The 27,405-nt window shown below is 43.2% G+C and overlaps 2 protein-coding genes across 17 annotated transcripts in view; both read left to right on the top strand.

Annotated features, from left to right (window-relative positions):
* Positions 1-27,405, top strand: part of RBFOX1 (RNA binding fox-1 homolog 1) — a 1,493,407-nt gene that overhangs the window by 342,360 nt on the left and 1,123,642 nt on the right. For 14 of the 16 annotated variants that reach the window (XM_081840292.1, XM_081840267.1, XM_081840271.1 and 11 more), the window contains exon 3: positions 4,938-4,970. The exons of the other annotated variants lie outside the window; for them this stretch is intronic. In XM_081840292.1, coding sequence (XP_081696418.1) covers positions 4,938-4,970 — 33 coding nt within the window. The remainder of the gene's footprint in view (positions 1-4,937; positions 4,971-27,405) is intronic. 16 annotated transcript variants of the gene reach the window in all.
* The window catches only part of LOC309329678 (uncharacterized protein), a gene marked incomplete at its 3' end in the record, with an annotated part of 831,621 nt that overhangs the window by 265,622 nt on the left and 538,594 nt on the right, over positions 1-27,405 (top strand). The window lies entirely within an intron of this gene.

Below are 27,405 nucleotides of genomic sequence, written 5' to 3'. Positions count from 1 at the left end.
TTCAATTAAAGCCCAGTGAAATGATATGTGACAACTTTTTCCATTGTGCTTTTTCAGAGCAGGGGTTGTGGGCAGCTGTGGGGAGGTGCAGAGGGCTGGAAAAATGCAAAGAAGAACTTTATTTTATCTGTCCTGAATTTTACGACATTCAGTTTCATTGGCTACCCATGAGTTTTAGTGTTATGACAGAGGGGAATTTTTTTTTCCTATCTTCACTTTCTCCATGCCATGCACAATAACTTTTATCATGTCTTTATGCCTCCTCTGAGGGTGGGGACAAAATGACAGAGCTTCTCAGTGGTGGCTCCTTGTCTGCAGAATGCCCTCCCCAGGGATACGTGCCTAGTGCCATCACTGCCTGTTTTTAGGTTCCTTTGGGCTTGACTTTTCTGCTTACTTTTTAGTGGAGTAGGGTGGTTGAGATGGATCTGCACTTTTAGGCATGTTATTACGAGTTTTGCTTAAATTTTCTAATGTTTGGTTTTGTAAGTCACCTTGAGTTCATCTTTTTGAAAAATGTGACATCTTCACCATCAAGTAAACAGGATTCTGTTGGAACCCTGCTCTTGTAGAGACTTCAAAACTCAAGCATACCCCCGTCTCCCATTTGCCTGCACTTCAAGTTCCAGTCTGCTTTGCCAGACCCCATCGGTATGTGTGCCATACCTCAGTAGGCAATGGCAATCAATGCTCATTGAAAAAGCATCTCCTATCTGTCAAAAGCCATTGAGCAAGCATTTTTGGCTAGCTCTAGAAACGTCCACCGTGCCCACTGGTGCTCAATAGCAAGCAAGGAAGTGCATGAATGATGATGATGATGCTATTCCCAGTACACCACCTTTATTAAGTCTTGATACTGTTTCATGGCAATAATATATAACTCTAACATTCCGATATATTTCAGGGGTGGTTTTAGAAACAACACACTGTAAGCACAGATGTTGGATAAGAAGGTGAAGTGACTGATGGGCTGTCTGGCTGTGACGTTAATCAATATGTTAATGAGGGATGGGCTGAGCAGCTAATTCTGTCCCATTGTGGTGTCACTTGTACTCAATCTTATGTCTGTTATGTGTGCCGTCACATGCCATTCTCCCCTATCAATTGTAATTTGTATGCACTTCACATGTGCATTATACTTACAACATGCACTTTTCAATACATTCACCAGTAAAATATGCGTCGTTTGTATGCAACTCTTATGTAAAGTGCATGTTTTTGTGAACACTATTTGTGTACCAAAATATGCAGAGCAGAATCCAAAGATGTGAATAATCCAGCAGCCTATTCCATAAACTGTGTCGACATGCCTTTGTAACATGAATTTTCTTTTTTAACCCGTCAGTATTTATCGATGTTTTGATGGTGTTTTAAACCATATTGTACTCCACCTGGAAATATTTTTTATAAGAGTGCACATTATAAATATGGAAATGTTTTCACAAGGGCTAAGAAAACAATATGGATTGTTTCAATGTGATGGCAGTCAGCACAACATTAAAAATGAAATGCTACATACATCTATGGAATGGAATGCATAAGCATCCCAGGACTGGTTAAAGTGTCACTGTTGATTTTGTGTGTGGCTTGGGGCTTATATGGGCAGGCTGTTGTAGCATAGTAATACATTTAAAGCAGTATCATGCCACTTTAAAGCTTCCTGGCTTTCCCAAAAGAATCCTGGAAGCTGTAGTTTGGTTAAGGGTATTGAGAGTTGTCAAGAGACATCTTCTTGGTGATCACTCGTAGCTGAGGAAGATTGTCTTCCATAAACATGGTTTTAACGGTGGGTCCATAAGCAACTGTGGAGGCCAATTCTAGATCCACATGTCCTTCCACAATGGGGACATTGATTTCCGGGCAGGAGTTGATCACAGTGTGGATTTGCCAAGCGTACCTTCCTCTTAGCTCATTTGTCCCTTTCGTCCTGAGTTTGAGTGTCTTCAAAACCCTTGACACCTTTGGTAATGGCTGTTCTCCAATTGGAGCGCTTGCAGGCCAGTTTTTCCCAGTTGTCAGTGTTTATACTACATTTTTTAAGATTTGCCTTGAGAGAGTCTTTAAACCTCTTTTGTTGACCACAGGCATTATGCTTTCCATTTTAAAGTTTAGAATAGAGTAGTTAAAAGACATCTATTCCACTCAGAAAGCTACAGTTCCCAGAGTTCTCTGGGAAGAGGGATTGAATGTTAAACCACTTCAAGATCAAAATCCCACACTCACCGAAATCCTTAAAAAAAAAAAAAAAGTGCCCTGTGAATGATGCAGAAAAAACCTGAAGCTTCTTTCACAGAGGAAGGAACCCTTGGATAAATCTGAGGACAGCACTATAATGAATGGCACAAAATAAGATTTCACTGAGCAGCCAACTTAGGGAATCTAAAGCGTTTGAAACCCCAGACTGTTTCCTATTGAGGACAGGAAAGGAATGCCATACTTGCGCTTTGATTTCTCCTGACTACATTGTCGGCTTTCTTAAATGAGAGGCAGAGAGAGAATGTCAGTGAGAGAAATGAGGACTCTTGAAAACCACGTGAAAAGAGCCCTAACCAAAAAGAATGCTGGAAAGCAAAAAGGTCTGTAAAGGTGTGCAGCAGCCGACATGTGCAGAATGATCAAAGGGCTATGAAAAACACGTCTCCTCCATTACAGGATCTTACTTTTCATCTAGCTCCTCCAACAGGTGCCATGATAACTGTGCCACTTGCAAGAAATGGCAGATGTTGCTGACAGAGAGAAGAGAAGGCGAAATGTAATGCACAGTGACAGTTTAGGGAATAGAATAAAAGGTAAAGGTAAAGGTACCCCTGCCCGTACGGGCCAGTAGTGTCCGACTCTAGGGTTGTGCGCCCATCTCACTTAAGAGGCCGGGGGCCAGCGCTGTCCGGAGACACTTCCGGATCACGTGGCCAGCGTGACGAAGCTGCTCTGGCGAGCCAGCACCAGCACAGCACACGGAAACGTCGTTTACATTCCCGCTATAAAGCGGTACCTATTTATCTACTTGCACTTAAGGGTGCCTTCGAACTGCTAGGTGGGCAGGAGCTGGGACCGAAAGACGGGAGCTCACCCCGCCGCGGGGATTCGAACCGCCGACCATATGATCAGCAAGTCCTAGGCACTGAGGTTTTACCCACAGCGCCACCCACGTCCCTACTCCACCCGCGTCGTAATTAAAAACCAGGGGAGGGCCCTAGCTCAGTTGTAGAGCATCTGCTTCGCATGCAAAAGGGTCCATGTTTGATCCCGAACATATCCAGGTAGCGCTGAGAGAGCCCTCCCTGGCTGAATCACTTGAGAGCTACTGCTGGTCAGTGTGGACAGCACTGAGCTAGATCGATCAATAGTTTGATTCAGCCTAAGGGGGGGGGGGCTTTAAAATTTCAGCAGTGCCCTGTCTGAGCCCAAAATTTGGCACACCCACCCACCTATGTCCTTCAATTCTGCTCAATTCATTGTGTCATAGTTGCACCATCTTGCCTCTAAATAGGGATTACAAATGGGGAGAGTGCTGTTGTACTCAGCTCCTGCTCTGGGGATTCTCATAGGCTGGCCACTATGAGAACAGGATGTTGGACTAGATGTGTCATTTCCCTGATCTAGCAGATTCTTCTTATGTTCATAAACCCCATCATCCCTCATCATTGACCATGATGCCTGTGGTTGATAGAAGTTGGAATCCACCAACATCTGGAGCAGAGGCACCAGCTTGCAAGGGTGATTGGGGTGCCAGCACTGTGCATGTGGACACTGCATGCACACAATGTCCCAATGTCATATGTGCGACATCAGGATGTTGGGAGGACCTGGGGTGGAAGCAAATGTGGTGGCAGCATGGCTTCAATGTCAGATGGCTCCTCCTCCTGCTCATGCTGTCACCAGCAGCAGAGGGATGCTTTGACCCTCCTTCCGCTCCTCAGCAGGAGGAGAAGAACAAGAGGGAGTTGGCCATTGAAGCCACACCATGCTTGGCTCTGTGCTCAGCCTCCCCCATCCCCTGATTTTTTTGGACAATGGGGGGGGGGTCCCTCCCAAAACTATTGGTGGGGGGACAAGAGGGCTCTGCCCTCATGAGTTGGCTCTCCTGATCTAGAGGGACTTGTTATATAATTACCCTTTTCATTGAACTCAGCAGCTTTTGCACAGCTGATAGTGGCACAACTACATATTCTTTAGTCCTATGCTACACATAATATTTTGAAAGAGAATGAAAAACAGAGCTTCGGCTTAGTATTTGCCTCTGACTGCAGCTCATTCCTAATGGTCTGAAGCAACAGGGAGAAAGAGACCAATGAATGACCCCATAATGCTTGCTTTGAAAAAGTAGAGCAGAATATTGGTAAATACTTACACAGGCCAGGGTCAAGAGAAGTGGTATGCTTCTGAATACCACTTGCTGGAAACCTCAGGAGGAGAGAGTGCTGTAGTACTTACGCCCTGTTTGTCGGCTTCCCAGGAACATCTATTTGGCCGCTGTAAGAAAAGGATGCTGGACTACATGGATCTTTGATTGAATCTAGTAAAGCTCTTCTTGTATACAAGCTGATACTCTTGGCACAACACCAGCTGAAGCACAGCAGAGGACAAGATAGTCATTCTTCCCTCTGGGAAGCATGCACAGAGCATAAGGTAGCCAAGTCGCTGTACTAAAGTCTCCAGCTTGAGACCCCTAACATGGGCATAAAGCAGTAGAACTGGGTGTTTTCCTTGATTCCATTTTGACAGTTGTGTGTCACACTTTTAGAAAGGAAAAGACCAATTTACACTGAAGTTAAATGTTTTCACTTCCTCATCAGAATAGGAGAGAAGCTTGCTGCATCATGGACATACCTCTTGCCATGACCCTCCAGCCACAATAGCTTAAGAGGCAATTAATCCAATTCCTTATTTGTTGAATCAATACTAATGCAATGTTTTCCCTCTCCTATAATTTGCAGGCTTTGACTGTTCTGACCGTCAACAACATCGAGGTAGGGAATTCTGGTTTGTTCTGACTGCATTTATGTCTCTGAGTGATTGAGGAAATCGGGCTGCCTGCGTACGATGGAATGTACACATTTGAGCTTTAAGGTTCTTCCTTAAGTTGCTTTGGTATCGTTGTATCAGGTTGTTTGGATTTAATTCACAAGGACATTATTTTGGAATAGCTTTATTCTTCTCTATCCTGTTTAGACTTTCTAATCCTCCACATATTTGTAAATCTAGCAAAAGAGGAGTAGAGCATAACCTGCTCACACCATAATGAGAGCTATGTGCTTGCTGAGATTCCTGTAGGAATATGTCTATATGTACAGAATTAAACTTTCTCAAACTTGTGGCCATCATTATTATTTTTTAAGTTAGTTTCTAGCCCATGTGACTGCTAAAAGTTGCTTGCTTGCTTATAAACCTTATTGTGGGTGAAAAAATATAAGTCCTGAAGAAATAACTTTACAGGTTGTAATAATATAAGTCTCTCCTTGATTTATTGGCAGGCGTGAAAGTATGTGATTTGTGTGAAACATTTGCCCCAGTGTAACTTATCTCCATGAAGAGAAACTGGTAGCTTCTTGTTGACTGGAGCCAACCAGTGCCAATGGTAGAAGACCAGTTCGGTCCTCATTATATCAGTGTCTAGAACTGTGGCATTTCTCTTTTCCACATAGAAAAGAATGGCACGCAGTCATTCATATGGAATAAAGTCAATGTGTGCACTTATGGACACTGTTGTGTTGGAATTAAAAATGATCCTTGCCCTGGCAACTCGCCTCCTGGAAACCTGCTCCAATCTGCGTAACTCCACCTGTTTATTTGAATAGCCCCCACCTATCTCGAATGAGAAATGTGTGACCCTTCAGATCTTGTTGGACTATAACTCCCATCATCCTTGATCATTGGGCAAGATGGCGGGAGCTGATGGGAATTGGTGTCCGATATCTGCCAACCTTACTATCTGCATTGGAGGCTCATATAGTCCATTTCATGGTGACTCAGGTAACCCCTTTTGTGGAACTACCTATCTTTGACGGTACAGTCTGGTGATTCCCCCCCCCCCGGCCCCTCAGCTATAAATGTATCTATTCACACAGGCATTGTGGAGAAGAATGTAAACCTAAGCACAGGTTTTTTTTATGTCTACAGCTGGACTATTTGAATGGCTAGGTGTTGTGTCTTTCATCTTATTTAATTTAATGTGCATATTGTTATTTATAGTATGTTATTGGTACACTGCTCAGGGATTGTCCAAGGTATTTTGCTCCCTGATGACAAGTTAATGCTGCTCTCCCCAATTTCCTTATGTAGAAGCTTGGCAGCTGAATCTTACTTCAATACTGGCCAACAGCTGGAAGGGGCTGCCCCTGATACTCTCCAGTATTTGCTGGTGGTTGCCATACTGCTCTTAATGGTAGCACCATCCCTAACAGGGATGCCAACTTGAATAAAATATTGTGGGGGCCCAGGTAAGCCCCATCCTGCATAATCGATCACATGATGCAGTGCACGCACACCATTTGAATGGGAATCGCCATCAAGTTTGTGGGGAGCCAGCCCCCTCAAATATTTTATTGTGGGGGTGAAAGCCCCCATTGCCCCTAGGAGTTGGCTCCTATGACCCCTGACATTGCCCTGGCATCCTCTGGAATAAAGTACAGTATAAAAGTACAGTGCATTAATAAGTAAAACATCTGAAGGGCCACAGATTCCCCGTTCCCTGCATTATAGGAAGACAGAATCCATATCCCTATTTTCTGAATCCTTCATGGGAAGAGAGAGACTGGGGACAAGTGCATTACCTACCTGCCTCCACTACTGCCATGCTCACCACCCTCCACACATGGGAAGGCTAACCTTTGAAGTGGGAAGCTTATAGAGTTCCCACACAGTTTGAGAGCCTGGGAATTCAGGGTTGCAAATCACAAGTGGGGAGCCTGCATGGAAAAGGCTGGATGGAATCTCATGGAGGCTGGTGAGCATTTAGTTGGCCACTGTGAGAACAGGATACTGCACTTGATGGGCCTTTGGTCTGATCCAGCAGGGCTCTTCTTAAATTATTATTGGATAGTAACATGGGAATGGAGCTAGTGTGCTCATGTCCTCTGTCCCTCGTCATGCGATGGTGAAAATATTAGGACCTGTGGTATGTTTCTGAGTCTTTGTGTGTTTCTCATGATGGCTAATAATTTCCCAGGTTGCTCACATGGATCTGTACGTGAGAAGCTGCTGGCATGCTTTGAAAAAGAAATCTATTAGCTGCCATGTTTTTTCTTTCACAGAAGTAAGCTGTTAATTCCCTGTTGCTGCAATGGCCCAGGCACTGTGCCTTAAAAAAAATAAAACCAGCCTTATTTTATTTCAGTGAACAGAGACTTCCTCATTTAAATGTAATATCAGTTGATAGCCTAGAGAGTGTTTCTATATGAAGCTGGCCCCAGCTTCACAGCAGGAAATTTGTGATGCTCGCTAAAGCTAATGTTTAACTATAACAAAATGTCTAGGTGACTGTTTCAGTCAGATAAATTTTTAATAGGAACCTTTGGTAAATTAAATTGCATTATTAAAGAGAATAGATAAACTTGGCTAGTTGCTTTAAAGAACAAGGACATAAGTTCACTTGCATTTGGAACAGGAATGACAATCTAATTCACTCAGATTCAACTTGAAAGTGATGTTTGCAAGCCTCAGACCTGCCTGTCGTACAAACATGAATGCTAGATTAAACATCGCTGAGTATGACAAAGTTCAGAATTCTGGTAATCTGTGACTATAACAATTTTTGTGTTTCCATATGCTAACAAACATTTTTTTTAAAAAAAAAAAGGGAGAAAAATAGATGGGTTTCACAAACGTATTCACATCTCCTTCAAAAAAGGACACAAGTTTTATTTAGTAGTGGGGGCCAAAAAACCCATTTTGTTCCTGAAACATGTAATGTGAAATTAAGTGTCACTTTCCCACTTCAATCGACAATATTAGCTGCCCCCAGGAAGTAGGGGAGGTGATAAAATAATGGAGCATTTCTGCTACTAAACAGTGTAAAAAGAAGATAGAGAATTGCATACAAGGCTGCTTGGTTGGGGGTTGGTTGGTTGGTAGCAAATCAAATAAGGCCTCTCCTCCTTCTGGAGGGGAGGTGTTGTGGGCAGGTGTTATGCCCCCTGCCCCACTCACATGGCTGGCGCACCACGCCCCCTGTTGAGCACCCAACCGGGCGGCTTGGTGGGGCTGTGGTTTGCTGCTCAAGATGCAGCCGCGCCAGCCATTCTGCCCATTTCCTCACCTTTTCACCTCAAGTCACCCGCCCACCACTCCCTTAGGGCTTAGGGCTTAGCTTTTCTCTTGACCTTGCTATGGACTTATGGTTGGTCGCACAGGTTGCCCAGGGGGGCTGGTAGGAATTTTTTTCCAACTGGCAAATTGGCACCAGCCTTTTGGTTTTTTTCACCTACCTTGTAGCAATCGTTGCAACTTTCTTGGTATTTGGTGGTTAGGCATTGGAATGTGCTGTTGGTGTGTGGAAGGGCAAGGTGTGGCCATCGCCTACCCCTTCAAATTTGGGTATTCCATTAAATGAATCCGGTGGTCGTGGATACTGTCCAATGCCTGTGTGGCAGGGGGCCATGGCACGACCCTCGGTGATATCAGGGGAGAGCTTATAGTTGTATTAGCATCAACAGGCTCCCCCTACTGGTGGTTAACCCCTCTTCAGACTCACCCCTCTCCGAGTGGGTGGAGTCAATCTTCCGTGGTCCAATGCCTAAGCCAATACTTCTCACTTGCTGTAATCAATAAAGTTGTGGCCTTTTCTTGCCCATTAACCTTATACACTGTGTCCACGTGTCTTTATTCCTCCAAGCAGTGATCAGGTCCTCGAACCACAATATTTTGTTCAGCCTAGGGATGGATGAATCTTGTGAATATCGGTTTCATATATTTCCACTATTAATTTTAATTTGTGATGTTTGCAGATATCAGTTTGCCATTTTTTTAAAAAAAGGAAAGAGTCCTTTTCATGACTTTTTCCTCAGCAGTTTAGTATGCATTTTTCTTTATATGTACTTTTTTTTGCAATTTTAGGAAATATGTACATTTGTGCAAGCAATTTCTCCTACCAGAATGCATTTTTGTAAGTTAAATTAAATGTTGCGCTTTTCTGATCATTCTATCACACCAGGCATTTCTGCTTGCCAGAAGGAACAACCCTCCCTCTTGCCCCCCCCTCCGTGCACTTTTCTGGGGGTTCTCCTGGCTTTCCAGAGTGGATTTGGAGGAAGGCACGGGGTACAGTGGAGGGAGGAGTGGGAGCCCTTACACTAGTTTTTGCTAGCAGTCTGGGTAGGTTAAATCCAGGCTATGACTTTTTGTACACATTTTTCTGGTTGCAGAGCTGCACTACAAAATTCAGGGATGTGTAAAGTAGAACACAGAGGTGCATTTTAGCGCATGTATTGTTTCAGATAATGTGTGGGTTTAGTTTAAAATGCAAACTAAACTAAATTCCCCACCAATACCCTATAGGGATGGGGGAAGACATTTAAACATACCTAATTCACACTTTCCAAAGCAATGTGTGAATGGGAATGCAGTTGTCCTTTGAAATGTGCACTTCTCCAAATTTTTCAGTGCAGTTCTCCATCCAAAAATGTACAAAAATGCATACGCTGGGTAAGGCATGCCTATAAATGACCATAATACTGAAAATAGCATACAAAATGCATTATCTTAATGTGTATGTTAGGCAGAATTGCATACAAATTCACACTGAAATGCTGATATGGTTGGGAGGACGGAGAAATAGAAGCATGTCTCTTTCTCCCCTCCCTCCTGACTACATGAATGTGCAAGGCTCCAAATCAGTTTGGGTCTCTGATCTGGGTTGGGGCACCATCAGATCACAACTGCCCCCAGAACACCATATCAAAGGGGCCTCACACAGTCCTAATAATCATGTCTTTATAAGATCAGGCTTTTTGGTGTCTGAACTCCACAAGGTTTTTTTGTTTTTTTTAATGTCATATTTGGAGAAGGTAATCGTTTGGTAATATTTGCAAAATATAAGAGCTTGTAAATTGCTTTGATGGCTTCTACGTACATCTCTTCAATTCAAAAACGGGGGAGCTGTACTGTCATGTGGCTATGAATCATCTTGTAACTGGAGAATGTAGATTGGCTTTTTACAGCTTAAGCCTTGTTAGTCCTGCTGTATAACAGAGGGAAATTCTCAAAAGCTATTGGCATCTCTGCCCTTTTCAATGGATTGAGGCAGCAGTGCACACAATCTTCTTAATTCTTTGTAACTCTCTGATTACTTGCTTCCTTGGATCCGAGGTCTTTTTTTTATATTCCAGGGTATCAATATGTACAAGCGCACGTCTCACTTTTGATAAGGGGATGCTCTGTGTAAAGGCTTCATTTATTTTGAATAGTGATGGGCTTCCATTCTTGAACGACACATCCAAAACCACTCTAACATCTGCTTAATCCGGTTTTGTACTCTTGGATAATTCGACTGTGCGTTTTTTGCCAGATACCTGAGATATCCAAAGGAAGAACAGCAATAGTGGTTTCCCTCTCTCTTACATATTTCAAATAGCTTTTCTTTCAGCATTCTGTTATAGCCATACAATTTCAGAGAAAGAAATATCTGGACTAGATGCTGCCAAGTAATTGAGAGACCCTGATTATTTTTAACACACAGGCGTTACAGCCATTGACAAGAGTCGCCGCTGCAAGCCGCCAAGTCTTCCCTGAATAAATACCGGCTCCGCCTATACTGTGTCTTTTTAGTGTCCTTCTCCTTGTAAATATTCAAATTACACACTTTTTTTATACAAAGAATATCTCATGCATATGGATTCTAATAAAAGATTGTTATCACAAATGGCTCCGCTCTCTTGTACAATAATACACTTAATGGGGCATGTTAATGTCATTACAAAGTAGACTTCTGAACAGGCTAGAATATGGCCATTTATTATCTAAGCCATGATAATAGGCAACATGTAACAATCAGATTTCAAGGCAATTCATCAATGTGGTCTGTTATGGGGGGAGGAAGAGTGTTCAGTCTTGTATTCATGAATCACAATTTCTTGGTGGTCATATCTGGATCCTGATCTGGAATGCATGCTGCCCAACCCAGCTGTTGTGAAACTGGGCCTGAGCAGAACTGTCAGAACTGCTCTATCGGACAGGCAAGGCCAGCATGGTATAGTGGGCAGAAGGTCAGACAAAGACCTCACAGACCAGCATTCAAATCATGACCATGACCATGAAGTTCACATGAAGCTCACCTTGGCATGGTCACTGCCTTGCTCAGCCTAACCTGCATCACAGGGTTGTTGTTGAGATAATTGGGAGAACCATGTATGCCACATTGATTTCATTGGAGGAAATGTTAAGCTATGAAATGATGATGATGTCAAAATCCTGGTAGTTATTCATATCACGGCCAACCCAGAGGCTTCATCCAATCTCTAGGAGTAATGCTGGATACCCCAGCCCCATCTGCACCTGCTGCTGTCCCTGCTGCTAAGGGTAAGGAAAGTGGGTAGGCCATGTATGTTGGAGGATGGTGAGGAGAATTTAAGGGGAAGGAAGGAGAGGTGGATGCATGGTGGCCATTGGGAAATATTTTGTAGCTCAGAATTTGACCCATGCTGGAAAATAATGTCAGGGCTTTTAAAGCTCAACTCTCATTTGTGGGCCTCATTTGTGGTCTATTTTATGTGCCGCCAAAAGTTCATTCCTGAGCCTGGCTTCTCTCTCTGGCACTCAGCATGGAGAAATATGTCAGCTTTAGTTTCCCTTTAGTTTTTCCACATGCCATTTTCACTTATATATTCTGCGTGTGTATCTTTTGGTTGGAGAGCTCACTGCAACATCTGGAGATGCGTGGATTTTGAAGGGTGGCTACATTTTGGTTTGAGTGTTGGTGTGGGAAACACAAGTGTATTTGCCTCATATTGAAAAAGTGAAGTAAACATCTCTCTCAAGGCACAATTGTGGTTCAGATGAGGCTCCGCATGATGAAGGTCATTTTCAGTGTGACTGTGTTGCTGACATCCACAGGAGTGTCCTCCTAAGCCTTCCCTGAGACAAACATTGTAATGGAAGAAGGATTTATGCCTGTGCCAGGAAGACATTTCAAGCCATTTCCATGATTTGTGGTGCACCTCTTCCCTCAGGCTCATGAGCCCTGTGCGAAACTAACTGAACACAACTTTGCCTGTTGTACAGAGAAAATGTACACAAGTTATCAGTCTACTCCTAGCTTATCAAGAAATGCCATTCAGAAGCTATGTTTGCGCTCTCTCTCTCTCTCTCTCTCTCTCTCTCTCTCTCTCACACACACACACACACACTTCCTTTCTTGGAAGCAATAGGTCAAGCTTAGCAAGAAGGATACTTTAGAAAAGGCCAACAAATGTGTTAGTTTTTGGCTACTATTTTGCTTGGCTGATGCTGGTTGTGTTTTTTAAATCTCTGAAATAATTGACAACTTCTTCACTGGCCCACTTCCTTAGTATTTGGTAAAATGTCATGACCACTCTATGGGGTTATGTTGGAGATGGATGGGTCATGCTCTTTGTGCACCAGGCCAAGTTTTCAAATGTTTGTTTGTAAGCCTCTTCTGTCCCATTTCTACATTTATCTGTGATTTATTTATTTATTTTTGCTTTTAAAAAGTACATTAAACTTCATATTATTTTTCCTTATTAAACTTTTTTTTACAAAAGTGACTCCCAAAAAACAACATATAACATATATATATTAAATCCATTTTTTTTTAAAAAAGCATAAAATATTAAATGTACATATTGAAATGCTATAAGAATGCATTTTATTTGTTTTGAGCCAGTAACTGTATTACATAATTTGGGAAAGTGTGGAATCCAGTGGATGATTATCATTTAACCAAATTTCAATCCTGCCTTTCCTGTCGTGGGAGTCCAGGGTGGCCAGCAGCAAAACAGTAAAAACAATACAGTGAAAATAAAATAAAAAATTATTTGAAACAAGAGCATTTAAAACATTTAATAACATTAGGTTGTATCCAATTCTGCAGAAGAAGTGTTCTGCTCACCCAGTGGGACTTCCCCTTCCTCTCCTCTCCCCCCCCCAAATATTTTTTATAATTTACTGCATATCCCACCTTTTCTTCCAAGGAGCTTGAGATGTCTTACATTGTTCTCCCCTTCATTTAATCCCATTAAGAAGTCTGTGAAGTAAGTTAGGCAGTGACTGTCCCAACTTCATGCAGTAGTGGTAGTGCTGTGGGTTAAACCACAAAGCCTAGGACTTGCCGATCAGAAGGTTGGCGGTTCGAATCCCCGCAACAGGGTGAGCTCCCGTTGCTTGGTCCCTGCTCCTGCCAACCTAGCAGTATGAAAGCATGTCAAAGTGCAAGTAGATAAATAGGTACCGCTCCAGCGGGAAGGTAAATGGCATTTCCGTGAGCTGCTCTGGTTCGCCAGAAGTGGCTTAGTCATGCTGGCCACATGACCCGGAAACTGTATGCCGGCTCCCTCGGCCAATAAAGCGAGATGAGCACTGCAACCCCAGAGTCGGCCACGACTGGACCTAATGGTCAGGGGTCCCTTTACCTTTACCTCCCAGGTCCTAGTTCAGCACTCTTAACCAGGACAAGGCAATCATATTCATGTTCCAGGAAGGTTGGTCTGAAATCCCGGAGAGCTGCTACCACTCAGTGTAGACAATAATGATCTAGACCAATTCTCTGACTTTGTGTAAGTGAGAACTTCCTATACTCCCATTCTTTATAATGGATGAAAAGTATGGAACTTTACAGACATTCGTGCAGGAACCAGATCTGTAAAGCCAGATAAAATATAAGCACAGTAGTGAAATATGAGCTTGGAGAATAAGCACCTTTTGATGTCAAGTACTCAGAAAAGATGGCATGTATAATGTCATGAAAATAAATGATGTAAGAACACACAAGCATGCACATACGCAAATGTGTGCAAAATAATTTATGGCTATGAGAGTTTGCTGATAGTAGTGGAGCCCCAGTGAAAGTCTGTAACATCGCTAAACAAATAGACTTGATAATAGACAAGAATTACAGATGTTTCATTCATGAAGGGAAGTGGTTCTGGTGCTTTTTGAATGCATTTTGCTGGTGTTCCACCCTGGGACATTGATCTGCTGATGGGGAATTACTGGGAGTGCATGTATGTGGGTGAAAATAATGCAAGGAATTAGGATTCCTCCTCTGTGTATAAAACAGAGATGCAGCAGGGAGTTCTCTTGAGTCTGGCTGGGAAATAAACGGCTGGCATTCATAAATTTATTATTATTTATTTATTTCATAACATTTATAGACTGCTTGATAGTAAAAACAAAACAAAACTTCAAAGCAGTTTACAAAATGATGAAACCATAAAACCAGGAATTTTTTTTTAAAGAAATACATTAAAACATACAATAAGTTAAAATACTAAAACAGATTAAGATTCACACCAACATTTCTAAGCGTCTGGGTGGGCTTGTCCTACTAAATACATCTTCATCAGGCTCTGAAATGAATACAGCGAAGGCACCTGCTTGATATCAAGAGGCAGGGAGTTCCAGAGTTCTGGTGCTGAATCATTGAGTTCTTACAAATGCAGAAGAGAATGTATGCCTCAAAGAAGCAGAGCTTTTAAGACAGCCCCCAGCAAACATTTACTTGGCACTGTAGTAACCAGTAGGAGAAAATTTGGAAGAATACAAACCTCCCCAGATCTCCCAAACTACAGTCGTACCTTGGAAATCGAATGGAATCTGTTCCAGAATTCTGTTCAACTTCCAAAACATTTGGAAACCGAAGAACAGCTTCTGATTGGCTGCAGGAACCTCCTGCAGCCAATCGGAAGCCATGGAAGCCACTCTGGACATTCAGCTTCCAAAAATCGTTCAAAAACCGGAACACTCACTTCTGGGTTTCGATCGTTCAGGATCCAATTTGTTTGGGACCCAAGGCGTTTGATATCCAAGGTACGACTGTATTATGTGATGGACAGTAGTTTTGCTGCTAGGAACCAGATAGAAACTGGCTTTTTTTGGCAAAGCTAGCTGCAAATATTTGAATATTGGATGGAATAGGAGCGATGCCAGCTGATTGCATCTCTGACTGCAGATTAAATGGAAATGCAACACAGTTAATTAACTGGAATTATACAGTGACACACAGTTCAATTTCTTTGGTTAGTTTTATGGCTGGTTTCTGAATGCCATCCAGTTTCTTTGCCTCGAGTGCAATTTTAATATGTGTAGATAAAAAAATTGTAAAGTTATCACTTTAATCAACATCTATTCATTCATTCTTGGGGGGGGGGGTTGAAAAGATTTCAGAAGTATCAAGATGTCAGAACTGTGCAACTAATTGTCACAAAATTAGCAAAAGCTGGGGGAGGGAGAGTAATTGAGGGATGCAAGACACATTGTGAGTAATAATAATACAAAAAGGCCAGACCACGCAAGTATTTGGGTGAGAAAATATGATCAAGCATGGCCTAACTTTCTTACTCTTTGTTTTGCAATTGAAATATAGGAATGTATGAAACTGCCTTGTCTCGTCCACACCCTATATTTTGAGTGCTATGCTACTACTTTAAACAATCATGGCTTCCCCCAAAGAATTCTGGGAGCTGTAGTTTGAGAAGAGTGTTGAGAATTGTTAGGAGATCCCTATCCCTCTTCCAGAGCTACAATTCTCAGAGTTTCTTGGGAAAGGATTGCCTGTTAAACCACTCTGATAAACCAATCTTTGAGCGTAATACGGGATCTCCTAACAACTGCAGAAATCTAAACCATGGTTGCAGGGAGGGGGGGAGCTATTTTCATTCCAGTAGAATAATGTCCAGGGTGAGTTGTTCAATGTACAAGAATACTGTAAACCAAAACTGTGATCGAAAGTCTGAGTGTGATAGATACTCTGTGTGCTACCACATGAGAATAACCAACACAGCAGAATGTAATAGCCTTGTGAAACAGAAATGCAGTGCCTCCGGGGGCACAGTGAAGGTGTGTTTCAAGTTTGCATTGTACTTGGAACTATGACAAGCTTTTTTAAAAAAAAAAACAAAACTAAAAAAAACTCACCAGTGTTGAAACAGAAATTTTGGTCATTTACGTATTTAGAGATACTACGCCCACTCTTTAGTGGGGGTAAATTTGTAGTTTCTTAAGTGGAATGAGAGTTGTGGCATATTAGAGGCAACACCTACATCCTTCGACTATTTTTTTCTTCATCTTCAACCTGACCGCGAAGCCCTCTTGATAAATTTGTCCACACATCCATACACATATCTGAGACCACTTCACTTGACCAGAATATGCTTAAAAGCTGTTACCGATTCTTTTGCATTGACTCCACTAAATGGAAATTCTGCCTACCTGCCCTGTCAGTGCAGTTGTGCTTCTGAATATTACTGTATTTTTTCGTGTATTGGACAAACTCGTTTGACTCAAAAATCACGTCAAAAAACTGGGGTCATCCAATACATGGATAGCAGCATGGCACGGGAGGAGGGGGAAGCACCGCGCTGGCAGCCATTCAGTTGGTGGGAGCGCAGCTTTCCCAGATGCCACAGCAGGTGGGAAGAGATCTGGGGGGTGTTTTCTGCCCACAGCTGTGTGAGGAGGGGGGAGAAGCTGCGCGCCGCCAGCCAGCCCTTTGGTGGGAGTGCGAATTCATCCAATGCCACTGTTCACGGGAAGAACTCCCTGGATTGTTTCCCATGTGTGGCGGCATCGGGGGACGTTGCACTCCTGCAAACTGGATGGCTGGAGGGAGCACAAATTCACCCGATGCCGCTGTGTGCGGGAAATGGTCTAGGGAGTGTTTCCTGCCCTCATCTGCATGGGGAGGAGAGGCTCAACAACTTTGGGCCATCTCCCCTCAGTTTCTTAAAATATAGTCCCCCCCCCCCCGTCTTATAGACGGAAAAGTACGGTGGTTGTTGGGAGACTGTGGTTGTGCTCAAGTCTTCCTTGCAGACTTCCATAGCCAGATGGTTGGCCACTATGAGAAGAGGATGTTGGAAAAGGTGGTCTGATCCCATAGAACTCTTAGTATCATGTTATGTGATGTCATGCTATTGGGTGCTGAGGGATAGCTCAGTTTGTAAGCATGAGACTCAGTTTCATGGTCATGGGTTAGAGCTCTGTGGTGGGTGAAAGATTCTTGCATTTCAGGGAGTTAGATTAGATTATCCTTGTGGTCCCTTCCAACTCTACATTTCCATGATTCCATGTTGTGTTGTGTTGTGTTGTGTTGTGCTGTGCTATCTTCTTTTATGTTCTTACAACATATTAATGTCCCATCTCACTGCATCCATGGTACCTTCAACGTACAGGCAACTCTCAATTTACGGATATTTGATGTACTAACAACCATGCACACATGTGTTATGTTTGAAACTGGAAGGGGGTGGAACAGGGGCAGAATTGGGGTGGAGTGGGGTAGGGAGGGGCAGAGGCAGAGGCAGAATGGGGTGAGCCAGGCTTACATGCACTCTGCTGATGCACACAATGACCTGGAACACAACCCCTGTGCAAATGAGGGGTTGTGTGTAATCAGATCACACATTTTACTTTGGGTCATAATCAGTCTGTTCAGACATTTGGCCCAGGAACAAGGCCACTTCCACACCTATGGTGTTGCAGGAAGGAGGATTTATTTACTTGTACATCACCGAAGAATTGATGCTTTTGAATTATGGTGCTGGAGGAGACTCTTGAGAGTCCCATGGACTGCAAGAAGATCAAACCTCTCCATTCTTAAGGAAATCAGCCCTGAGTGCTCACTGGAAGGACAGATCCTGAAGCTGAGGCTCCAATACTTTGGCCACCTCATGAGAAGAGAAGACTCCCTGGAAAAGACCCTGATGTTGGGAAAGATTGAGGGCACAAGGAGAAGGGGATGACAGAGGATGAGATGGTTTGATAGTGTTCTCAAAGCTACCAGCATGAGTTTGACCAAAGTGCGGGAGGCAGTGGAAGACAGAAGTGCCTGGCATGCTCTGGTCCATGGGGTCAAGAAGAGTCGAAACGACTAAATGACTAAACAACAACAAACACACATCAATACCCATGTACACATGATGCCATTTCATGTGTGCATATTCCAGAGGCCTGAGATTATTCCCCTCCAGTTTCTCTGTCTTCAGTGCTGAGCTGAAAGTCTGAATTGGCCTCAAATACTGGTAATCCCAGAGGTATGGAAACCACTGGTAGTAAGTCTGCAGCTAGGGTGAAAGGATTATTCCCATCAATAGTGCAAATGCATTCCTTTATGGCCCCCAAGAGAGATCCTGGAACTAACTAAACCTTGATAAGTCCTGCCTTCAATTAAACCTGGGGCTGGAAATGAAGCATGTTTCATGACAGGTCACTGAAAAGCACCAGAGAGTGAAACTCCAAGTAAAATGGAAGAAGCACTGCAAAGGGATCAGCTATAATAGAGTTTGACTCTAAGCTGATATTAAACTTTATCTCCTTAATGACAATTAGAGGCAAAGAATGCAGAGCAAACTTCCTGTGTTAAGCTATGAACAAATGCTGAAGATATGTATTGTATGTATTTATGTATGTACGTAGGTGTCTTGGAGGCATTACACATCACTCAAATGAATGACTCTGAGCAACCTCTCTATCCAATTGGATAGAGAAATTTGATGGGGAAAAGTTTTTCTCCCTCTCTCATAACATTAGAATGTGGAGACATCCAATGGAAGATTCAGGACTGATAAAAGGAAAAACTATGGCACTCATTCCTACTAGAGGCAAAGGTGGTCACCAACTTGGATGGTTTTAAAAGAGGATTTGACAAATTTATAAGGCTGATAACTGTGATGGCTATGTTCTACCACCACTGTCTGCAACATCATGCCCTGAATACTGGTTGGTGGGAACCATAGGAGGAGAGAGAGCTGTGGCACTCAGGTCCTACTTGAAGGCTTCTGACGGGCATCTGGATGGCCACTGTGAGAACAGGATCCTGGCCAAGACAGCCACTGGCCTGATCCTGTAGGCTTTTTTTGCATTCTTATGTTCTATAGGAAGTCGACAAGCAAGACCTGAGTGCAGCCATCACACCTGACAGGAACCCTACAGAGTTTACAGAGACACATCTACATTGGCATTTATCAATCCTCAGACCACCATATGTTTTGGACTGCAATGACCCAATGAGTGTTGGTTTTGGGTGTTGCTGATGCTGCATAATTCCCAGCCGAATCATTTCACAGTCCAAAACATCTGGAGGGCACCAGGTTGGTGAATGCTGCACTACACCTAATTCTGATGCCCCAGTAATGTGCAGGCCCTTCCTCCCCTCCCCACAAAAAATCCACTCCACCCATCATGATAAGAGGGATTGTACAGCATCAGCAACACCCAAACACAGCACTCCTATCAGCCCTTGTGCAGAATGTCAATGGTCTAATCAAAACCAACCTGGCAGCTTATTAAATGCCATGCCGGCAGATGATATATTGTAATGTAGATTCTCTTGATGTCTGACAATGCATCCCAAGAGGTGGGGGCCATCCATTTCAGCCATTGCAATGCAAATCATGATAATCCAAAGCCTATTTCCTTTGTGGGGTCTAATTTTGCACTAAGAACCAAATAATTTACAGCAACAGTCTGATTAGGCAAAGCATCTGAACACTATACCTTAATAAGTCTGCAGAGATGATACACATGCTGACACACTGACAGCATTTTAAAATAAATAAATAAATAAATAAATAACCCAAACTTCCAGACCCCATGTTAATGTAATCTACAATTTTCCTCCCAATTGTGCTATTTGTTATAAATTACCGTACTATACATTTCCATACACACTCCTATGGAATGGAAATAAACCTGGATCCAAAGCTGCGCTCTGATGCACACCTGCCTGAGGTTAAAGCCAGCCAAACTCTGAGGTTATCCCCTTCTGTATTCACAGAAGGAGAATCAGATAAAATTTCTCATGGGAGTAGTCTCGGCTTGGATCTGGGGTGCAGTGAAATTTGGCTTCTGAAATGGGCTATCTTAGAGTTGGGAACATGCAATTTGTCACCATAGAAGGCATGGTTTAGGGAGGATGACAGCACAAATAATAATAATAATAATAATAATAATAATAATAATAATAATAATAATAATAATATTTCTATACCACCCTTCATCTGAAGATCACAGTTTACAATATAAAAACACAAAAATACATGCCCTAATAACAAACATAAACAATAACAAACAACCCCCACCCCCCAGTTTAAAAGGCCATAAATTGCTTAATTAGCCAAAGGTCTGGGAAAAGAGGGGTGTTTTGGCTTGTCGCCTATAGATATATAATGAGGATGCAGGTGAAGCTCCCTAGGGAGAGCATTTTACAGGTGAGGAGCTGCTGCATAAAGGCTTCATTTTCTCCTCTCATGAAAGGTGTGGGAGCTGGAACAGGTCAGCAATAACTCCCATGACTTCAGTGATGTTAATTCTTTATTCAAAGAAACCAGACAGCTCAGGAGGGCAGGCCTAGTGAGCACAGCAACGGTTTCCGATAGAACTCTCCCCTGAGGCAGTTTTGAGGACTTAAGGTCCCCACCTTCCCACAGCTCCCTAAGGCTCCTCCTTCCCCAGTTCATTCCCAAGTAACCTGAGGCTCCATCGTCTTGCCTGTTGTTGCTCCACCTCTTCATGTTTCTTTGGGTTCTAGGAGACCGGGGTGGGGTGGCGAGCTGGTCCCAGCAGGAGGGGGAGACCCCCCTGGATTCTTCAGCCGCCTGCCTCATCTCTACCTCTTGTTCTGGACTGCTCTCTGCCACAGAGTTTTCCTGCTCACTAAACTCTGTTACCTCTTCAGCTTTTTGACACTTCCTCCCAGTCTGCTCCTTCTTCTTCTCTCTGACTGCTCACCGTCATCCCACCAGCAATCCCCAGGCTCCGAGCTTTCTTGCCTTGGGGGTATGCTCAGGAGATGCCTCCCTCTACTCCTCTGCATTTAGCCAGTCCATAATATCTCATGATTTTTCCACTACCAATACAGTGGAAGAAAAACAACAACTATCTGCTGGTATCTGAGCCTCTTTGGTGTTTATTGTGTTTCCCTCGTAATGTCCTGGGTTTTGCATCCCTTTGTGGTTGTGGGGAAGTGGTGGACTCCACAAAAATCAGGAGCCCCCAATTTGGGGGGCATAGGATGCAACCCTAATGTGAATACATGTACAAATGGACAGCCAATACCAATCTACTCCTCCTTTTCTGCTCCCCTCTATATGCAGCTAGAAGCTAAGGAGCAGAGGTAGTTGGCATGGCACCCTCCAGATGTTGCTGGACTACAGTTCCCATCATGCCTGGCCATTGGTCACACTGATTGCGGCTGATGGGAATTGTAGTCCAACAACATCTGGAGGGCACCACACTGGCTACCCCAACTATACTAAAATCTAAAATAATTGTACCTTATCTAAAAAACAAATATGTTTCTTAGGTAGTAGTAGTAGTAATTTATTATTATACCCCACCCATCTGGCTGGGTTTCCCCAGCCACTCTGGGCAGCTTCCAACAAAAGATTAAAATACAATAATTCATCAAACATTAAAAACTTCCCTAAACAGGGCTGCCTTCAGATGTCTTCTAAAAGTAAGGTAGTTGTTTATTTCTTTGACATCTGATTGGAGGGTGTTCCACACGGCAGGTGCCACTACCAAGAAGGCCCTTTACCTGGTTCCCTGTAACTTTGCTTCTTGCAATGAGGGAACTGGCAGAAGGCCCTCGGCGCTGGACCTCAGTGTCCGGGCTGAGCAATGGGGGTGGAGACTCTTTTTCAGGTATACTTAGAGTTCCTCCCACCCACCCACCCACCTGAAATTCTACGCAAAAAATATTGCTGACAACACAGTTTCTCCTCCAGGTTCATATTTGAAGGAAATATTATCTTATTAGAAATATTAGATCTTGTTCGTCTTCGGCCAACAGCCTCTAAACATGACAATTTCCTAGCAGTTTTTAGACTGTGAAAGGTGTAACCATTTGCTTCCTATGTGTGTTGCTCTGATAAGAATTTATTACGGGACCACAGGGAAATGTTGTAACATCTATTAAAAAAAGTTACCATTAATTTTGTGGAATTAGAACATCGATTTAATTTGGCCTCCTTTAATTGATGTTAGGTAGCTTGGGAACTAATGTCCTCACTTTGCAAATGCACTTAATCACTTCCTGCTGCAAAAAACCTTGAACATTACCCCCCTCCCTCCCAGTACACACATACCCCACCCCCCACTACCCTGGACAATTCTAGGGTTAAAGCTTTAAGCTGATGAATTCACAGTGGCTTAGTGTAACATCCAATGTCCCTTCTTCCAAAAAAATATTTATATTTCAAAACAAGATACAATAATTTGAGCCAGATGATTCCACCAGAGGCTTCTTCTTTAAATACACTTTATTTGCTCATGTTTGCAGAGAAATCCAGCTTGATAGAGTTTGCTTCTTTACACAGAAACATCCCAAAGCATGAAGCCATGTTAGCAATCTTCTGTAATGGAAGATATGGTTACAAGTTGCTAGGGTGAGCAAAGAAAATCAAGAGAATTCATTTACTTGAAGAACTGTGCATTTTTAAGTTTTATTTATATGCATGTTACTACTTTCTCCAGAGGTTCCAATGAGCACAGCCTCTCCTTGGCTTATACCAATAATGGTTTTTAGGAAGATGGGAATTGGGGAGGGGGATTTGGTTCGTTTATATTTTAAAGTGAACCTACCTATTATGCACTTCCTTAAATAATACAAAAACTTGGCAGAACAGCAGGGGTGACACCTATCCTTCAAAATTTGCACATCTCTGAATTTTGTAATGAGTTTCTCCAACCAAAAAATGCATACCAAAAATGTATGCATTGGGGAAAGTGGGTATTAAAATACATATATTAATGGCAATAACAAATAAACATGAATTACATTATGGGAAATTGCTTGTAAATTTTTTTTATTGGGTGTAATTGCTTGCAAAAATATGCCTATTAGGATAAACAAACACTAATATACAGATGAATTTCTTGAGTACTTAAAAACAGAAATTGAAAAGTTATGTAGAATTTCAGATTGGTTGGGGAAATGTAAAAGTGGGAGTAACAGACAGATTTGTGCATCCTTTGTGAAGGAAAAGCAGTGTCCTAAGGGATTTGCAATTGGTGTGTGTGTGTGTGTGTGTGTGTGTGTGTGTGTGTGTGTATATATATGAGATAAAATCTGCACCCCGCCCAGCTACCAGGAAAATATTGTGCCTTATACTGACATACCCTCCAAGTGTTCCAATTAAGTCCCAGAATTATGAAAGCCACCCCAGCTTCTGATCTGATCCTGGAATGTCCTTATTTCCCCTGGCAATCCTGCTGCTGAGCTCAGGGAGGAGGGCAAGCTGACAGTGGTGGCAGTTGCGGCTGTGAGAGCGCATCTTGTGTCTCTGTGAGCTCTCCATGGCCGCTGCTGCCAGCCTCCTCCCCTGAGAAACTCGTAGCTGGACAGCAGGCAAGGAAGATGAGAGGTTGCAGCTGCTGAGGCCCAGCCCCAAGTGATGTGCTAGCTCTGAGGGGTAGGCAGAGGGCAGGGCCAATCCACCAATTCCCACTGGTGCATCACTGAAGCCCTGGCCTCACCACCATCCTGCCCCACCTCAGCCCCATAAGAACATAAATGTAATCTCAGAATGTAGAGGAAATTGAGTGGGGGCAGAGGGAAACGGGGGAGGGGCCAAAGAATATTACGTTTGATTGAGGATATAAATGATAAATATATGTGGGGATGGGGATGATGTGGTGTTGGCTTTGGTATATTTGCATTGTGATGTAATATGGAATAAAATTTAATTTATTTTTATTTTTTTTAAAAAAGAGCATAAGAAGGGCCCAGCTGGATCAGGCGAATGACCCATCTAGTCCAGCATCAAGTTCTCACAGTGGCCAAGTGGATGCTTATGGGAAGTCTGCAAGCGAGTTTTGAGCGCAACAGCTCTCTCTCCACTCAAGATTCCCAGTCACTGATCTAGTAGCCATTGATAGCCATTTCCTCCTCTTTTCTGACAATCAAAGTGAAATTAAGCAAGCACAGCACATTACATCAGTATGCATGTGGTGTTTAAAGCTGGCACAGAGATAAAGTGTGGGGAAATTACATCAATTCCCCCCTCAGACAGAGTTAGATAATACATGTGGTTAAATGAGTGTTTGTTTACAGGTGTAGTGGAACAAAGTCACCGTGAATAAAAGGGACACTAGCACGCTCCTGGCATAAACCTCCCCACGGTTCCAGCGTTATGAAATATTTATCCAGAAACGAAGAACATCGGAAGTTTACCCTCTATTGCTTTCCTGGATTGCTCCCCTCCCCTCCAGCAGCAAAGTAATGGGTGCGGTTGCCGACAAGCAGGCAGTTAAGCACCTGCTTAAATGCAATGGAATACTTTGCCAGTTCAAAGCCATTAGCAAAGAAGAAGGATCCGAAGGCACTGGGGTGTTTTGCACCCTGCGCCTTGTAGAGTAAGGCCCAGGCTGCCACTGGGCCCTGCCCAACCCTACCCATTGCCGTCCCACCACCGCACTTACCTCCCATCAGATGTCAAAGAGATAAACAACTACCTGATATTTAGAAGACATCTGTAGGCAGCCCTGTTCAGGGAAGTTTTTAATGTGTAGCATTTTAATGTATTTTTAATCTGTGTTGGAAGCCACCAAGAGTGGCTGGGGAGACCCAACTAGATAGGCAGGGTACAAATAAATTATTATTATTATTATTACTACTACTACTACTACTGCTACTACTACTACCTGACTTGGGGGGTTCTGGATCACGGGCTCTACTGGTCAAAATGAGAGCCTCAGCGATCGCCCTCTCCTGCTGGAAAACCAGGACTGCTTCAAGAAAGTGCACATGGCAAAAAGAGTGTTAGGCCCTTGTGGGCTGCCCCCTTACCCACTTGTGATTGGCCAAGCAGATAGCCAGCCAATCAGGAATTTTAAAAAATCTTGTTTTTCTTCACTTCACTCTGTAGCCCCCAAGCCTCATGCTGTGCCCCTATCCCATTTACACCATTTTCACCTGTGCCCCCCTTGGAATATCCTGGGGCTCCCCAGGGGGGCTTATGACCCCCTGTTGGGAAACACTGTTTTAAAACCAGTGCTATTTTTCTAGATAAAGGGGTGCTTTATCTCACCATGAACTCCTTTCTTGCTCTCTTAGAATGGCAATGGCCCCCCCGCTGCCACTCAGTTGCCAGAACTGAGTTTCAGTGAGTTCCAGCTGGAAAAACCTCCGTTTAAAACTATTCTAATAAAAGAGAAGATATATTTTTTTTCTCCTCACTGTAAAAAAATAAATAAATGGCAGTTTTTGCTAAGGCTTGCACATGTTGACTTTTAAAGGGAAGGATTTAGCAGAGGTTCCTAGAGAAAGCTCTATTCTCACCTAAAAGCCCAGTGGGGAGAAGGGCCATTTTATAAAAATTGGTGAAATCCATGTATCAAAAGCAATACAAGAGAGTAATCACAAAAGGAGTGTATCTAAATATACAGATGTGACTGTCCGGATATATGAGTGCATGTCTGTGCATATAATATTGATAAACATTGCAAAATTCTAAAATGGTGACAAAAAGAGAGATTGCCTAGTGCAAACAATACATCATGCACTGCACTTTTACAGTCAAAATGGTTTAAGGTGGTTTGGGACACTACTGTGCACGGACATAAAATGACATTGGCCAATATTAAAGCAGATCCCACATGGCTTTCCTGTTTCTCTCAAGGACAATGAGGCTAACATGCTTCTTCTGAAACTGTTGAGATTATTCCTCTGCCTAACCTCAAGTAATTGCTTTTTCATTCTCCTCTCTTCACTGCAACGGGTGAAAATTCATGCTTTATCCTCTTCTGTATTTCTTACATCCCCCATGAGTCAGTGATGAGCAAATTTTCTGCTTTAACACGGGAAATGTACAGAAACGCCATTGGCGTATGGGATTTGATTTAATGGGGTTTACATGGTACACATTCTTTCTGTCTTATAATACTTCCCTGTCCTCCCCATTTTAAATATTGATTGTCTGAGTTGGTGTTTTATGTTGACCATCTTCTCAGGAATATAGAAGCTACATGGGGACTAGTGTCCCACCATCAACAGCCTAAAGAGAAACCATTGTGGTCAATATTGTGTTCCCATGTGGTCATTGTGTATTCCTGCAGCCTAATCAGGAACACAGGAAGTTAGTTGACTTTTACTGAATCCAGCCATTGACTGCATGTGAGCTGAGGCTCCCAGCCCTTGTCTAGGTGTAGTGCCATCACTGTTGGTGGGGTCCATAGGTGTGACACTGGTGGAACCCAGGAATATAGCAAGGAGCAGGTGCCTCTCTCCAGATTTGGCAGGGTCATAAGGGTGTTCCTCATAGTTGCTTTCCTCTAGGGGTTGCTGACTCTTCCTCACTTCAAAGTTCAAACACTTCAAAGCTCAGACACCAGAAGCTGGAAGGTCCTAAGTTTTCTCCATGAAGCACAGCATATTATGTCATATGGAAGTTCTCCTTGCTCTGTTCAATCTGTGCAGAGGCATTCACATTATCATTGTCATCACCAAGTGGTGAAAATGCATGGCTGAACCCACTGGCGGAGGAAGAGGAGTGTGGGGGGAGCACACCGCCCCCGGCAGCATGATCCCAGTGGGGTGTCATCACAGCTGCCCCCCTGCCTGTGCTGGGCACCATGCCCCTGCAGGCGGCGCACCACACCCCCAGGACACATGCCAGCCCTGCTCCACCTGCTTTCCACCCCCCGGTGCCGGAGCATGAAGGTCCACCACTGGCTCAACCAGGCCCAAATCACCAGTTTTAGCATGACAAGGCAAATACAGTGGTACCTCTGGTTACATACTTAATTCGTTCCAGAGGTCCGTTCTCAACCTGAAACTGTTCTTAACCTGAAGCACTACTTTAGCTAATGGGGCCTCCTGCTGCCGCCGTGCCGCCGGAGCACAATTTCTGTTCTCATCCTGAAGCAAAGTTCTTAACCCGAGGTAATATTTCTGGGTTAGCGAAGTCTGTAACCTGAAGTGTATGTAACCTGAAGCGTATATAACCCGAGGTACCACTGTACCTAGGCCCTCTCCAACATGAGCTATACTTTAACTGATTTCATAACAGTTTCCTGATTTTAATATTTTCATGTCTTTTATTGTGTGGTTTTATGTATAATTGTTGTGAACTGCTCTGATTTGTTTTTAATGAATAACAGTATCTTTTTTTTAAGCATATATATATATATATATATATATATATATATATATATGCAGGTTTTGGTGTCCTCGGGTGTCTTCCCGTGTAAAAGTTGGGGTGTCTAGGCGACGTTTCGACGAGGTCTCACTCGTCA

Source organism: Podarcis erhardii (assembly GCF_964252035.2).
Source record: "Podarcis erhardii genome assembly, chromosome: 14".
Lineage (NCBI taxonomy): Eukaryota > Metazoa > Chordata > Lepidosauria > Squamata > Lacertidae > Podarcis > Podarcis erhardii.
This window is presented reverse-complemented; position numbering and strand designations above follow the sequence as displayed.